This window comes from Phasianus colchicus, chromosome 4 (genome assembly GCF_987193195.1).
Source record: "Phasianus colchicus chromosome 4, bPhaCol1.hap1.1, whole genome shotgun sequence".
In the NCBI taxonomy this organism is placed as follows: domain Eukaryota; kingdom Metazoa; phylum Chordata; class Aves; order Galliformes; family Phasianidae; genus Phasianus; species Phasianus colchicus.
In genome coordinates, this window is record NC_143439.1 from 40,043,008 (window position 1) to 40,059,378 (window position 16,371).

Here is a 16,371-nt window from a genome sequence, read left to right on the forward strand (position 1 = left end):
CGTGCAGCTGGCAGCTTCACGGGGACCATTCCTCACCAGCACCTCATGGAGGGGCAGCCCCAGATGGCCATTGCAGCCATAAGCCTGATGATGTGTTTTCCTAACTGTTGCTTTTTGCCATCTTTGACTGTGGTAATGAAATGCTGCCCTAGAAGAATTACCCAAAGTGATTCTTCCTCAGGTCTCTGGCTGTTCTCTATGGGGAGATGGGCTTAAGGTAAGAACTGGTGTACTGAACAATATAGTGCAAGAAAAGCTGCATTACAAGGAGATTTTATGCACAGAAGCATTTCTTTTGAGTAGTTTGTTGATGTTTTAATTAAACTAAATTAAAGGCCCCTTATTCCTTCCAAGCTACCAGGAACTAAACAATTGAACACAAAGTAGTAATGTATTTTTTTTTTTTCTAGTTGCTTATAAATATAATTTATTACCTGTTTAAAAATTCTTTCTTACACTTTGTACATGTCAGGCTGACAGAATAAATGCAGGCATTTACAAACAGAGGAAAGGAGAAAAAGGGAGGGGGGTAAGAGGCACACTCAGAACTAGTAAACCACACCTCCACTGTACAGCAATACAAATAATGCAATGGCTAGCACTTCTCTGGTAGTAAGTCTTTAGAAAAGGAGTTGCATAGAAGATACAGCAATAGGGAAATCAAAACGAAAATACTTCTCCATGTCTGAATAGCAAAGAAAACAAATCCCACAAACCCTGGCAGAGCTGCAAAGGTGAGAACTGTGAACAGGAGGAAGAAACATAGTACACCTCTTCGGCTTGGATCACACAGGACCCAGAAGAAATGGGCCCTCCTTGGACACTTTATGAAGGTACAAAAGTAAGTGAAGTACTTTGCACTTTATAAAGATACAGCCTTTACATTTTCTCTCTCTTCAATATTAACAAACAGAACATATGCTATTAAACAAGTTGACTACATGGATATGCTAAAATGATAATGCCATGACTTCTTAACTGTGTTATGCACCCTCCTTTGACATACAGTATTGGCTCACTCTTCGGGGAGCACTTTTGCAGAGCAGACCTGTAAGATCGATGGGAAAGACTGTTTTGCTTCTCATTCTTTGTAATTTTGTTTACTTTCCAGGCAGATTTTGCTTTTATTCTTATTGTTTAAGCTCTTAAATTTATGGCAAGCTGTAGCAAGAGCCAGCTGGCAGCAACCAAAGAGGCTGTGCAAGCTTTTCTCATCCATGGGCTATTGTCCCACCAGCTGCAAGCCGACAGCTGGAGACCAGCATGCAAGACTCTGAGGGGCACCTCACTGTTGTAGGATGTCCCTGAGAGATCATAGGTGACATTCCGCTTCTTCAGGCCATCCAGAAGCTACGTGCCTGCTGCGTCTACAGGATGCTCTTGGAGAAAAGGCCAGACCCAGGGTGTGGTACACACAGCTATTAATTTCTTTGATAACAGTCAAGGAGACTCAAGCACTATTAAATACACTTAACCAGCATCACAGAAAATGTGGGATACCTATTCAGTGACAGAAGTTAGTGGGAACTCTGAGTTATCTCTGCTTTTTTATACAGTCAGAGCTTATCAAAGGACTTTCAGATAAAGGGATTTTCAGAATTCAGGGAACATGTGCCAAGCTTAAATAAAGCACGGGTAGGTAAGTAAATGGAATGATTCTCTTTCAAGCAAGGAGCTTGACCTACTAAACCTGAGAGCTAACTTCTGTGGCTTTCAAGACCAACTCTACTTCTGTGTCAGTTTTTAAACAACTGTTTGCTCTTGCAGTACTGCCTATCATCTGATCTTGCAGTGATGATACAGCACTGAATTTTGACCTTCAGCAAAAGTTGGTCTTAAGAGGATGCCCATGACTAACTTGAGCTAAAAGCTTCCCTCAGATATCCTTTATTTTCACTTCTCTACGTATGTATGTATATGTGCATGTATATACGCACACTTAGCATTACTGTGGAAATCCCACCTCAAAGAAAGTAAGAGATGCATCCTTCAGCAATTGAAAGTCTGCAGTGTAGCTCAGTTTATGAACTCAAGCGTTCACACACAAGCTAGGAGTGAATGGTGGTGGTGACCCCAATGTCAATATCTCATTGGAGCCCCTGTGGGAGAAGGGCCAAAGATTGGTTTTCATTCACAACCCACTCGTATCTTCATATGACTAAGCAAGCCAGCCTGCAAGCAGTCATTCTGGGGCCAGACAAGAGCCCAAGCAATACCTGAAAAGGCTTCTGAACACTCAGGAAGATAGTTTACAAAGTGCCCTTGGCACAGGAGCAAAAACTCAACAGTATCATCTTGTTTAAAATTAACCTCTGGGCTGGGGTACCTACTTGGCTAGAGCATACAAGAGTCTAAAGGTCCCCCTATTCCTTCCCCATATCACCCACCCCCAAAACAAGAAGAAAAGAAGAACCCAAAATAAACTATTTCAGGTAGCAATACAAGACATTAGGACTGTCCACAGTGATGGGCTTACAACACGTAAATAGATTTATTCTACATATAAGCAACAAAAATAGCAAGAAACCCAAGCAACAGACATGTTTTGCTCTGTGTACATCCCAGACTCCGACATGTCTCATGAGTGTCTGCATTTCTGCCAATGATTTGGAAAAAAAGAGCCTCAGTCTTCCAGAGAAGCAAATCTTGACTCAAGACTCGTCTCACAACTTTCAGTATTCAATAGAACAGCTCTTATGTCTTGCACTGTTCAGCATGATGCAAGGATCAGATATTAATAGATTTAAAAACAAAAAACAAACAAAAAACAAACAAACAAACAAAAAAAACAACAAAAGAAACCCCAAACAACTTTTACCCCATACACTAACAGCCACCTTTACAAGAACACAACAACAAGAACACAGAAGAACTGAAGAAAATCGGGTGAAAAGGACTGTCTCCAGCAGCATTTCTAACTCAGAAATCAAAGATTTTCCTTAAAGTCAGTAGGAATTTTATATATATTTATATAATATATATATTATTCATATCACTAGCAATCAGCATGTACTTAACAAAGAGGTGATATGAAGAGCAACAAAACTGATACAGCATGTGGTAGACAACTGAAAGGATAAGCACTTTTTAAAAAGTAGCAATAACTGGAAGATAAGAAGCCTGCAGCCATTTCCAAAAACAAATGTGCTCACCTGATGTAAAATGTTAGAATCATAGAATTGCTCAGGTTGGAATGGACCTTAAAGATCATCGAGTCCAACCACAACCTAACCAGACTACTCTAACCCTAACAGCCCTCCACTAAATCATGTCCCTGAGCAAATGTTACAGCGATCTCTAAGCATTTGCTCAATCTGCCAAACTAAGCACAAGTGATGGGACAGACGGTGTTTCTCCGGTTAACGGAGCAGTGTGGCCTTCCTCTCAGGGCGCAGCCCCACGAGATGGCAGTGTGCCCACACCGCACGGCCTCCCACACAACGTGACATCACTGGCAGCCAGCTCGCCTTGCTGCCCACCCTCCTCCTGTGGGGGATGCCACGAGGTCTACTCCCTTCCTTCACAGCATCACCAGGCTCTGCCTCAGGGACTGGGAAAAATTTAAAAAGAGAGAAAGAAAATAGCTTTAGTTGGAGTGGAAGCTCATGTGAGCAGTGGTGGTAATGAGGTGTGGATCTGTGGAAGAAACAAAAGGCAGCTCACACATTCCCTGCAAAGGCAGATGGAGAACTGAACAGAGAAACTGTCCCATTTATGACCGCAGCAAGTTTTGACCAGTCCGGATGGAAGAAGACCAGCTCCATCTCCTGGTGATGGTGATGCCATTGCCCTGTCAGGCAGTGATATCCTTCACTACCATTCATTGTGGATCCCCCTACCTCTCAGTAAATCCTCTTTACAGCAAAACAGCAGAAGGATAATGCCCAAAATTCAGAATATTTTAAGAATATTACTCATCTATTTTTCTTGAAGTGGATATTGAAAGAGTAGGTCAAATAGCTCACACAGAAAGAAGTCTTGAAGTGAACCAGTTAACTCTGAGGTGCTTCCTCACACAGCCCAGTGACAAGGGTGCATGCATTTCACACTATCAAGAGCTCATAGCTGGGAGTACAGGTGAGCCTAGATGTGAGCTAACAAAGACAGGTAAAAGAGGAAGGAGCTGAAAGAAAGTAATGGTCATGCACCTGCCCTGGGAAAGGAGTTCCACAGGAAGAAGAATGCATGGGAAGGGTGAAGAAGGAAGGAATGCTAAGACCTACAGATCTAAGGTGGATGAAAAAATGTAGGAAAAGGCAGAGCTGTCAGCCCTGGTCAAAGCCTCATGAAATCGAAAGCAAGATTCCCACTAGCATTGCAGAGCGCAGCTAGAAAGAAGATGGTTGGTTGTGAAAAAGATGCCCTTGGCATCTCTATGTTTTGGTAAGAACACAGAGGTTTACACAGGCAAAATGTGTAACTTTGAACTGATGATGAAAGTTAAAATTTATGTCCTCAAGTCCCTGGATTTGACTGGAAGTCTGATTTGCATACTGCTGGCTAACCACTGAGAAAATGAGTGCTTTGTGATCACTGCTCAGTGTGTAAAGAAAGTATCACTGGTGTCAGAGAGCTGAGAAATTTAAAAAAATTGTCCCAAGCCAGTGGAAATGTCAAATGGGAAAAAGATCAGATGAAATTTTCCTTTAATTTTGACCACTGACATTTTCAAAGTTACCTTTAAAGGCACACTTTTGAAAGCCTTGGGTAAAACACACAAAAACAAAACAAAACAAAAAAAAAAACAAAACAACTCAAGTCTGAGGAAGAACACTAAGTGGTAATACATGCATGGGTGGAGGTGGCTGCTGGAGCACAATAGCAATAACCAGGGCCTGGTCTAAACCTGGAGCTGATGATGGGATGGAAAAGAAAGAATTCTTTGCATCAGGAATAGCAGACAAACAGGAATGTAAGTTAAACCACTGCAATCTTGTGTGCTGTGTTGTATTGAAAGGTCAGACTTTTCACAGAGCAGAAAATGAAATAGGTTTGCAGTGACAACTGATAAAAATAATATTAAGGTCCTTTTGCCAAGTTCCCATTCCACTGGCTTGCAGCAGCCAAGAGGGGTGTAGCAGAGGACCAAATGCACCCAACAGGCTAGCAGGGACCTGCAACACACTGCCCATGCAGGCAAAAAGCTGCATGGGTTGACCACTTCACCACTCAACACTTGTCATGGCTTCTGGCTCGGGAGGAGAATAAGGGATGTGCTGAGTGAGCCTCACGCAGTGGGCACATAAATCAGGTATTCAGTATCAGTGCCTCCATACGCTTGCACTTGTTCTTCTGAACCAGTGGGCTGTGTGTATTTGGCCTGGGAGACTCGATGGGACTGGCCAAGCCATTGCAGACACCTAGGAACCAGATTGCTTCTTGGAGTACTAGCAGACCAGGCAGATGCCAAACATCCCCACTAGGTTCAGATCACTGTCTTCAGTGAATTATTACCAGTTTTTATACCCTTTTTGCATCAAGCAGCATACACAGCAAGGCTAACATGAAATAACCACCCCTTCTGTGCTAGCAGAGGACTCTGGAAGGATGACTGGAGAAGGGAAGGATGGACAGCATATAGAGGAAAACTTAGAAGACCTTCAGGAAGGGGACAATAGGTTCAATAAAAATGGAAACAACTTATCCTGTTGCTGACAAAACTACAAATAAAGTAATAACGATAATAATAATAATAATAATTATAATCCTTGCACTAGATACTAATAAGTAAATAATTATCATCGCAAATTCTCTTTTCTTTTTTCAGGCTTTTTTGTGTTTTTTTTTTTGTTTGTTTTTTTTTCCCCTCTAACCACTCTGAATTGCATATCCAATCCCACCATATAGCAAAGGGGTAGAAAGGGTCTTGTTACACTTTGAATTGAAAATTGACTCCTACTCTATAGTCCCACTGTCTTACAGCCATTTTCCACCAAGGCTCAGTGGGGGCTCCCGTCAGGGAAAGATGGGAATAGTATGTGTGTTCCTGCTTAGCACCCAGAGTACCTGCTTTCCAGATGCATGCTTCTTAAACACTGATTTTTTTTGTTTGCTTTTTTTTTTTTTTTACAGGTAGGTCTAGGAAACAGAATAATGACAGGAGTATCATTGTGAGACAATCAGTATTCAGAATTGTAGCCAAAATCTGAATTCACCAGAAAACAATAATCTGAAATAGCCACAACCAACTGTCCACAGCCTTGTTTAGAATGGCTTTGAACAAAAAATATAAAGAGCCATGGACAGTCTCCTTACCCCTGTCCAGAATTTGATGTAAACAACATCCATAGAAACTGGGATTGTTAAGAAAGTTTATCCATATATCTGGATAGCAATAAAAAGCGTTTCCTAGGAAACTGTAAAATCCTGTACCAAGCAGTGTACAGCCAAGCCAAGAGGAACATTAGGTTGATTTATATTTTCAAGGTACAACTTTGCATGATTTCTTTTAGATCCTGTGATAATGTACAAGGAGAGCACATGTGAAGGTCAGGGCTGTATATTTTTTCTGTTTGTTTGCTTGCTTTCTTCTCTGAAATGTCTCTTGTGTAACTCATTGGTCTGGGGTTTTCATTTCAAACATTTGCAATAATGGGGCATTACCGCTCCCTGTGTCTGTCCTTCCTGTTCATGCCAAGGCTGCATCAGTAATTTCCTTCCGCTGCCAAAGAAACGACGGTTTCGTGTCGTCCCATTTCTTCCAGCACTGCTGCCAGCATGCTCAGGTTGCCGTCAGGGAAATTCTGGGCTTCCCAGAGATCCAGGATCACCCCGGTGGGACTTGATTTTGTAGCAAAATAATTTAGGTACCTGCAATGCCAAAAGGAGATTTGTTTCTTTGAGCTGCATGAATTCATACTTTTAGACCATCCCCGTCACTAGTCAGGGTGCTCATCTACTGTGACATTAATCTGAGCAGTCTGAAGGTACGCCTTCTGTCACTCATCTCAGCAAGGTTTTCCTGAAGTCCCTTTGCACCTACCTCCAAGGATGTATTGCCTTCCCATGTTACCCTTCTCACCTGTCCAGTTTCAGCTTGTGAGCCAACATCCTCCAGTCATGGCCCCGGGTCTGGGGTGCATCCAGACTGCTGCAGAGCTTCTGCCTTATTGGGAGTGGTATGCTGAAGGCGTTGGGCCCAACTATTGTTGTGATGCTGCCTGATGAGTCCATGATGGGATAATCAATGCCAGTGGGTTCCTGATGTTGAAAAGAAGGCAAAAGACAATATAAAATACAGTAGTTTTGTTGCTGAATGCACAAGCGATCACAGAAGTGTATCCTCTAAGAGTCAGTGCTTTTACCTGCACGCATTAGAAGAGCAGCCGCCCTCTGTCAAGCACTTATGTTAGCTGGAAAAGAGCCAGCTCTAGGTAGACATCAGACTTTTGGTTGTCTTATTTTTGAGGATGAACTACGGCTGGACTGCATTGTGCCTTGCTTAATTAATCACTCTCTGTAAATAAATATCAAGCACTTTGTCACATTTCAGAGCAAATTACTACTGCCAGGGCAGTACTGAACTCTCCTAGGTTGGGTGAAATAATAATCTCTCAGAGGTCAATGAGAGATGGTTAATTATTTGAGGCAGAAGCCTGGAAAAAAGCAGGAGTGATTTGTTCTCATTCCACATCTCCTGTTTGAATTTTCAATTGCTCTCATTTGCAGTGTGATCAGCCTGAGGTGATGCTGACAGAAGTGAGGAGAACAACTTTGTCCCTGCCTCTGCTGGAGGGAAGCAAAATATTCATCCTTAAATGTCAATTTATTTGCTCCTCCTTGAGCTGTCCAGTAGTTTCATGTCAAACCGACTGCTGAGAAAGGCTCATAAAGCCATCTTAAAAATCAGGCAATGTTCTGCATTGCAAACTAGTTGCGCCAAGCCCACTGCTCTAGGCCACAAGCTGTTGTCTTTGTCCTCCTCCTCATCCAGCAGTATGGGCTGCAGAAGGACTCGTGTGCTACTGCTGTCACATCCAGGTCCACTGCTGCTGAAGGATCCAGCACTTTATTCCAGCCCTTAGCACCCAAACTCTTTCTGGCCTTCATTTGGGTTGGGCACGTCACTCAGCGTCAACAACAAGGAGCAATTTTGCAATGGGCAGCTTTGATAACTGCAGTATTATTCACTCCTTCTATTCATCCCTGATGGATGGGATCACTGCACAAGACATGAATATTATCCTGTTCCCCCTGCATCTATTACCAGGCCCTATTACACAGAAGCAGCTGAAGATGATTATAGTCTGTATTTGCATTTCATTAAAGTTACTCTCAGTTCTTTCTCTTCTCTGTTAGGTTAAATTAGAGATTACCTCAATGCAGCACTTATTACAGTAATTGTTTATGATACTTGTTTCACCATCTGTCTTTAATGCTGTATAGTCCCAGCTGAAAATGGAGCTTTACACCCAATAACCAAGCAAATGTTATGGGTAATGATGCACACCATCATGGCCCTACAGTACCAACAACCACCAACATGGCCCTACAGTACCAACCTCCCAGCCTTTCCCCAGACCGGCAGCCACTAATGTCTGGGTGCCACAGAACTGTGCAGTAAAAAATACCTCCTCTGCTGCCTCACCTGGCAACTCCAAAGAGATTTGGAGATGAAACCAAAAGTAGATTAGGAGAGTAAATAATAAATAAATGCAATAAAAGATGAGGATGTGTTCGAGGTTTGCTGTGGGAGGTGAATTAATTTTCTAAATGCATTTTGTCCATCTTTGTAAAGAGAAAGCAGCAGCCCTTGAGCAGGGTAACAGCTCATTTACTCTGCTTTTCTGACATATGGGGCTTATAATGCAGTTCTATTCTGTTCCTCTGTGCTGGCCTAGCAGCATCTAAAGGATGACAGTGAACCACAAAATGAAGACAACACCTGAGATCTAGCGGGCACAAAAGCCATCAACACAAACTGATGTCAAGATTGCTTCACACCTGAGTGTGTCACTCACCCTCAGCTAAAATTTTTATGCTATGGCAAAGATGCCCCAAAACTTATGATAATTTTTCTACTGGAAAATGTCACTCAGCAAAAGAAAAACTGTCAAAAATAATAACTGTGATTTGCAGCAGTAGCAAAGTCCGGGGGGACAAGTCTGTTGCAACTAGACCATCTGGTATTCCCTATCTAGAAGCCAGAACCATGCGGTGCTTCATGAGATGTGTTAGGCGATGTTAGGCAAAGAGCTCCTCCATGGAGAAAAACGAATAATCAAGGACACCATTACTGCCCTCCTCCCTCCTTGAAGCAGGGTACTCCATTCCAGATGACAGAGTACAGAGAAAAACTAAGGAAAAACGCAGGAAGAGATATAAAGCAATAACTTAATCTCTCTCTTCTGATGATCTCAACCATCAGGAGGAAAATAAAAAGCACAAAAGAGTCAGTGATGGGAAAGGCTATAACTCCTCAGTCATCCCGTGTTCCCACACTTACACCTCTTACCTCTGATACTGAGCAGTTAAGCTGGAAGATCTGCCCTTCTCCTTCAACTTGCCGCACACAGAGTTTGCAGACTAGCTCCACTGTATTGAGGCTGAATCGTTCCAGCGTGAAGGTACAGTGCAGGTTCCTCTGGCACCCACTCCAGATGTGGTAAAAAGAAATCTCCTGCAGGAGGAAAGAAAAAAGAAAGGAATAGAGTATAAATATCAGTTATTTTCCACAGTCTCTTTTCAGTTGAGGACTAGCTCAGCATTAACATTGCCATAGGGACCATTTTGAGGGACCAAGGCACTGATACTATCTGACTGGAAACTGAGCTCCATGCAACTGCTACTGCAGATAGTCCAGGGAAAAAATGTCCACGGTTCTACAGCTTGGCAACTGGTTTTCTTCAAACAGTGTGTCACTGTATTTCTTTAAGCCCCTAGGATCCAATGTTTTGCGATGCTCACCTGGTATTTAGCCAGCAGTTTGCTCTTCCAGAGAGAGTGGGCAATGTCATGAATGGATAAGCGGAGATTGTGGGTACTTCCCTTAAAATGCAAAGTTTTGGGTTCCTCCAACAGCTGCCCACCCATTTGCCGCTCAAGCTGGAGGACCTCCTGCAGTACAGAGAACAGAAGAGGAAAGAGGTCAGGCCGCGGACAGCACCAAGACATCAGCACTGGTCTGCTGGCTCTTCCAGACTGACTGATTTAGATGCTGTAACTACTTGAGAAAATGCACACACAGGTGTTGCATGAAGTTACTTTTCCCTATGTATAGCACCAGTGGATCCACAGATAATCCTCTTGCCCCCATCACACAGTAGAACCCAGGAGGGATACAGACTCCCTGACTCATGTGGGAGATGCATCATTACCTGATTCATCCTAGGAGCAGCAATACTAACTACATGCAACTATACTGAATGCAAAGATGATGTTACATACTGTTTGAATACTGAAATATATTCACCTTTTCCACAGTTCAGCAAACTGGACATCTAATGCAGCTTTACTCTTTTGTGTCATGAGCTCTTATTTGTGTAGGTACTGCTGGTATAGGACATGTGGATATGCTGTCCTGCAGCTGACAGCCTCCTGGCAAACTGATCCATGACAGAGTGGGATACAGGGGCTTACTGAGACTAACCATTGAATGGGATGGAATCAAAATGAAAGTAAGACACTATGACTGAGCATTTTATATGTACAAATACCTAGATTAAGGGTTACTGAAATATTGAATGTGTAATTAAAAGCTAGTAGATGAAGAGCGTGGTCATTTTCTGCAGCTAAAAATAAAGATATGCCTCTAACAAATGAGATCACAGTGGACCACTGACTACAGAGAAACATTCAAATTGTAATTCACACAGAAGAAGTCAGTACAAAGGCTGCATGAGCTTCATCAGAAGCAAATACAGCCAAACACAGTCATATTTAATTACAAGAGCAGGCCAAACAAGCAGTCTCATGCAGCCAAAGCCAATCACATACGCAGTGAACACACACCAGGAGCACATGGGCACATGAAATTGGGCTGCTAGCCCAGGCTAACAAAAGGAGTCTCGTATTAGCTAGGGGCCACTCTTGATCAAGTTCAGCATCTAGTTAGCACAAAAGAAAAGCCCACACTCCCAGGGAGCCCAGCTCCTGAGAGATCCCAAAGCAAAAACATTTGCTTATCAGCCATTACAGGAAAAGAAAAAGAATCAGGAAACCTTTTAGATTAAGGTTATTCCAATGAGTCAGTTTCACTGCCCCCTAATTACCTCGTCAAGACATCTAAAGAGCAATCGATAGTAATTATCTGATTACTATAGATCTTCATTACATCCAAATTACCGCCCTGGAACAACCAGAAGATTGGCAGCACTGTGTGTGCTAATTGCAGGCTCTCGCTCCCCACCTGTGGTCAGTCCAGAGCTGTGCTACTGCAGGGGCAAAGATCTCAGCACTGCAAATTTGTGTCTGAGATTGATATCCCACCATTAGCAGCCATCTCTATTCACTGTAGCTCCGCCAAGTGGAGGACACCAAGCAGCCCACACTTCTCCAGTTCGGCTCAGCTAATTAATTCAGGGCCACCACCTGAATTAATCCTTTCCATCACCGCTCTCCTCCCTTGTGAGCCAGGACTTGTGCCCTACTCCCTTCCCAAGAGAGGGAACTGCATAGGACATCACTCCATCAGCAGCACCACCAGCACAGCTACAACCTGTGTTGGAAAACAGTTTCCTCATTAAAGGAGCACAGCAAGCAAAGGCAAGAAGGCATCTTTGTTAGAGGGATAAATATGCACTAAATAACTGAGAGAAAATGGCATACTGATTATGGTGGTGTTTTTGTTTTATTTTTTTTTTGTCAGAGAACAGTTATTGCACAGCATGAAGCAGGCAGGAGAAAGCCACCCTGCTACAGCCTGAAATAACTTATTTACCTATGGTGGGCCCAATGCTCTGCCACCATCACCACACATAGCTCAGCCACCTCAGTCTCAAAGCCATACGTGAATTAATAGATGGGAATAAAACAGCAGGATTTCTTCACAACAGATTAGTTTGGGCAACCCTGTCTAAGTGCCTTAAAAAGGATATCAGGGCTCTGGGACATCGCAACCCTCAGTCTTCCCCAGAAAACATTTTATGAGCATCCTATCTAGGCACCATAGCCCACAACATGGTTCTCGTCATGGCCAGAGCACTGGGGCTATCTGGCTTTACAGCCCTAATAAACCAAACTTGATTCCAGCCAAAACCATGACCATGCTCACATTTTTCATTTTGACCTCTCTTTGTTACAACATCTTCCTTCCCAAAACTGTCTGTTTCCAGAAAAATGTAACTTATAGCTTCCAAAGAGCTTCTGGCCAGGAAATGCTTGTGCTAGTCATGCAAAGCCCAGCTATCTTGGTCTTGAATAGAGTGTACAGCAGCTTGTGCATAGCCATTCACTCTTGATGTTAAAGTGCCCAAAAATAGAAAATTAAAAAGGATTGATAGGTACCAGATGACAGTGTTTATCTGACTTCTCTCCGCAACCCTTTCCTCACCAAATTACAAGCTTGCTTTGGGGGGTATACCTGCAGCAGAAAACCCAATAATTGGTCCACTCCACTCCTATAAGTTGATCGCAGCTTCTCCTATGAAAGATGGCTTTCAGTTACCCATGCCCTTCCTGATTTCTTCAGCTGTCTCTTTGAATCGGATTAACATTACCCTGCAATGCCTCCCGCAGTCTATTAGAAATAAACCAATAGCTCTTGAGTATTACCTAATTTGATTGGCCCAGCTCTGACTCAAATCACTATCTGTCCAAGGCTCTGCCCAGTTACTTATTATTCCCTCAGGCTGGATGGACTCCTGGAAAATCGTATTACACAGCACAGGCACCAAAGAGCATAGCCATAAAGCCATGATGGCTTTCAAAGCATTTCCTCATGATCAGTACAAAAAATGCTTTCCACTTCTCTGAAGAAAATTTTCTTATTTATAGTGAAAATGCTCCTAGTATCTCACCAACAAAGCCCAGGCAGGGTCTTGGTAGCTAGCAGTATTTTGGATGAAAAGGGATTGTGCCATTTGCAATGATGGAGACAGGTGAGCTGAAAAGCAAAAGCATCTCCCTGCCAGCCTCTGGGGTGTATGCCCAAACAATTCCCATGCAGTGCTGGTACAGCAAACCCATGCACAGCATAAGGATGTCTCTGCATAGAGGCAAGATGTGAACTTGTTCTGCTTTAAAAAAGCACTTGGAAAGTCACATCAGCTATGCTTAAAGGAAAAAAAAAATACCTTTTAATAAGCTCCATTCTTACACGTACAGTTGGAGCTACATATTTTATGAGTGTATCTATTATAGATACCATCTGTATAAATACACATTTATAAAGAGGAAAAGGAAGCATGTTTATCTATCTGCTCATCTGTATGTGGAGGGAGTGTGTGTGTATATGAGAACAACAGAATTATGCAGTGAGGGTAAAGAGTACAGTTGCAGTAAGCAACAGCTTTGGTTTATTTTGGTGCTGAACTCCCAGCACAAAATACACAAAGAGGTGTAATGAAGCAGTATGAAAGCAGGCAGTGATTAACAGTCCAGAAGCTTCTTTTATCATTATCAACTATTTACAAAGAGGCATTTATATGTTTCCCCATCTCTGGGGAGCTGGCACTTAGCATTAAAAATACATGAATAACGAATGAAGCCTGGCGTACCTTATGGCCCTTTAATAATGCAAAAATCTTAGGATTCAGGATATGATACAGGTAAACAAAGGAAAAAACGCCGTTGGGTGGAAAACAGTCTGATACACGTGTGAGATCCCTTTACAAAGAACAATTTATAGCTTGGGAAGGTTAAATTGTAAAGCAGCAGTTGCTGTCAGGCTCTCCTGATCAGAAAAATAATCTAGGAAAATAAATACATGTAGCAGAGTGTCTGGTCACTGCATTGCTGTGACGAGAGAGGAAAAGCAAGTATGAGAGCAACAACCACCTTCAAGGCATCCTGTGTGTCATCAAGGCAGTAGACGCGGATGCTGTACTCCAGCGAGGAGCAGGACAGTGGTCCAAAGATGGCGAGTTTGAGACGTTTGGCTGCTGCTTTGGTGATGGACTGTCCCACCAAGGCGTACGTGCTGAGGGTCTCTGTCAGGATATGGCAGGCCTCTGGGTCCAGCTGAATATAGCACGGAGTGGTGAAGTTTTCCTCCCCGACCACCACTACATCCTAAGGGAGAAAGAGGCCATATTAGATCTCCTGACCTCTCAGAGATGCTGTCCTTTCAGATTTCTTTCAAGCCTCAGTGATGCTCAAAGTCCTTGCTGTCTGCATCTTAGATTAACCAGATAATAAATATGAACAAATAGCTGCCCTTCACTTCCTAAGCATGAAAATAAGGCCTTATAAAAACTCAAGGAAATGAAGTAACTTCTACAATGGCCAAATGCCACAACTACAAGAAATATCACCTGCTGCTTCATCACCTCTGTGATGAAACTGCAGGGTGAATGAAAAAATACATAGAGCCTACGATGCAAACGGCTCAGAATAAAAGAATTTGCCTGCTACCTTCTCCACTAACCCCCATGCAGCACCCCGTGCACAACTCAAGGAGCTTCAGAGCAAGCAGAAAGAAAAGGTCAGCAGTGGATTGTAGCCTCCCCTCGCATAGCTTTCATGCTCTGCACCCCATCTGCCTCATCCCCATTGTCTTGAAGTCTGCAGCAGTCTGGGCTTAACAGAAACATGGAATTGAGCTTGGGGCCTATGGCATTCAGGATACGTAGAATCACATAGTGACTTGGGTTAGAAGGAATCTTTGTCCTTCAGGAGAGCAGAAGACAAGGTGCTGCAATGCTGATTACAGTGCTGGCACCAGACACAACTGCTCTGTCAAGGCCAGGGAGGACAGAGTAGAAAATGAAGAGATGCCAGTAACCCAAACACAAATAAAGTAACATGCATATGGTGCCAACAGCCAGGCCAGTAGGGTGCATATTGGATGGCGAGACAGGCTGGTGTGCACTGCGTGAGAGAGAGTTGGTGCCATGGGCAGTCAACAAAGCAAGACCTTGCAAAGGCTGTGCTGGACACGGCACTTCTGGCAGCTGCCAGCCTTCAAAAGCCACCCTGTCCTCATAAAACCTGCCAGTAGAATTTGCCTTTGCCAAATTAATTATATGAGACCAAACTGGCAGCCGGCACCTAGGGGCAATAAAGTTCTCCAGAAGATGGGCTGGAGAGCTGAATTGAGCCCTGCTGAGAGCATCACATCATGCTCCAGTTAGAAAGCAAGGTGCTTCTGCTGCCCAGCACCAGTGTACTCTCCTGGTAGAGGATCCCACCAAGCTGCATGGCCAAGGAACACTCGTAGAGGCTCCCTGAGCTAATGGGGTGTGAAGATGTGCTGACTGCATAAGTTAAATGCAAAGCATGCTCCACCAGCATCTTATGAGGTAGAACAAAGAGAAAGACAAGGCCTATCCATTTTAATAAGCTAGCTGATGCCTTGATGCTGAAGCAGAGCATTATTTTCAGCACTATTGTCTTGCTCTTGAAGAAAGACATTAAACAAAGAAAATTCAAAGTATTCTGTAAAAAGTATTTTCCTATTTCTAGAATTGAATCAGAACTGATATTCTAGTGTTCTTTTCTGTTTTATCTCTTTTCCCCTACCCATAACTTCAGCATTATAGTTTGCCAAAGCCCAAACCGAAGTGCCAAATCCTGCAAGGAACACCATGTTTCACAGCACATTTGCCCTACCACTGTCCCAGGAATGCATTTCTTGGGGCAGCAGGCACCTTGCACAGCAGGTAGAGGCCAGAGGCCTGGAGACTCACCTCCCATGGTCCCTGGGCTGCCTGGTGCTTGAGCTGGATCTGCCAGTCATCCATGTTGGGCTCAGCACAGTGGTGCATGGTCAGCACAACAGGTCGGGTTAGCAGCGCTCCTGGTGGGCCACAGCTCACCACTGGCGTCAGCAGCGTCTGGCTGTCTTCTACAGGTGGTCTATCATGAAACAGGGGGGAAAGACAAAAAGATACGTTAAGCTAGGTAGAAAGAGCAAAAATCCTGCTCTTACAGTGTGGTTTGTAAATGGCTGCATGCATGTGTGAGCTATCCCAGCCCAAACGCTGAGGAGTTTAAAACAGAGGAAGCATGAGTGAGTTTAACTACCCTGACATCTGGTGTATGACAAACACAGCTGAATGTGCCTCATCAGCTGCATCCCTGAAAAATAGAGAGGACAAATTCATGATCCAGAAACCAGCAAGCGAGAGCTAAGAAGTATTCAGTGAAATCTCACTTGGACATAGGATCAGCCCACGGGACCCTGCATATTCTGCACTGGCTGAGGGTTCAGTTCAAGTGTATTTGCAAACACTTCTGTTTATATTACAATTTGTTTTAGGGGGATTAGTTGAG

General features: G+C 43.4%; 1 protein-coding gene across 2 annotated transcripts in view; it reads right to left on the reverse strand.

Annotated features, from left to right (window-relative positions):
- Positions 1 to 415: 415 nt before the first annotated feature.
- UNC5C (unc-5 netrin receptor C) overlaps positions 416 to 16,371 on the reverse strand; it is a 240,106-nt gene continuing 224,150 nt past the window's right edge. For both annotated transcript variants that reach the window (XM_090139303.1, XM_090139304.1), the window contains 6 exons: positions 15,786 to 15,954; positions 13,936 to 14,169; positions 9,907 to 10,056; positions 9,455 to 9,619; positions 7,022 to 7,200; positions 416 to 6,810 (listed from right to left, as the gene is read on the reverse strand). In XM_090139303.1, coding sequence (XP_089995429.1) covers positions 6,645 to 6,810; positions 7,022 to 7,200; positions 9,455 to 9,619; positions 9,907 to 10,056; positions 13,936 to 14,169; positions 15,786 to 15,954 — 1,063 coding nt within the window. In that variant the 3' untranslated portion in view covers positions 416 to 6,644. The remainder of the gene's footprint in view (positions 6,811 to 7,021; positions 7,201 to 9,454; positions 9,620 to 9,906; positions 10,057 to 13,935; positions 14,170 to 15,785; positions 15,955 to 16,371) is intronic.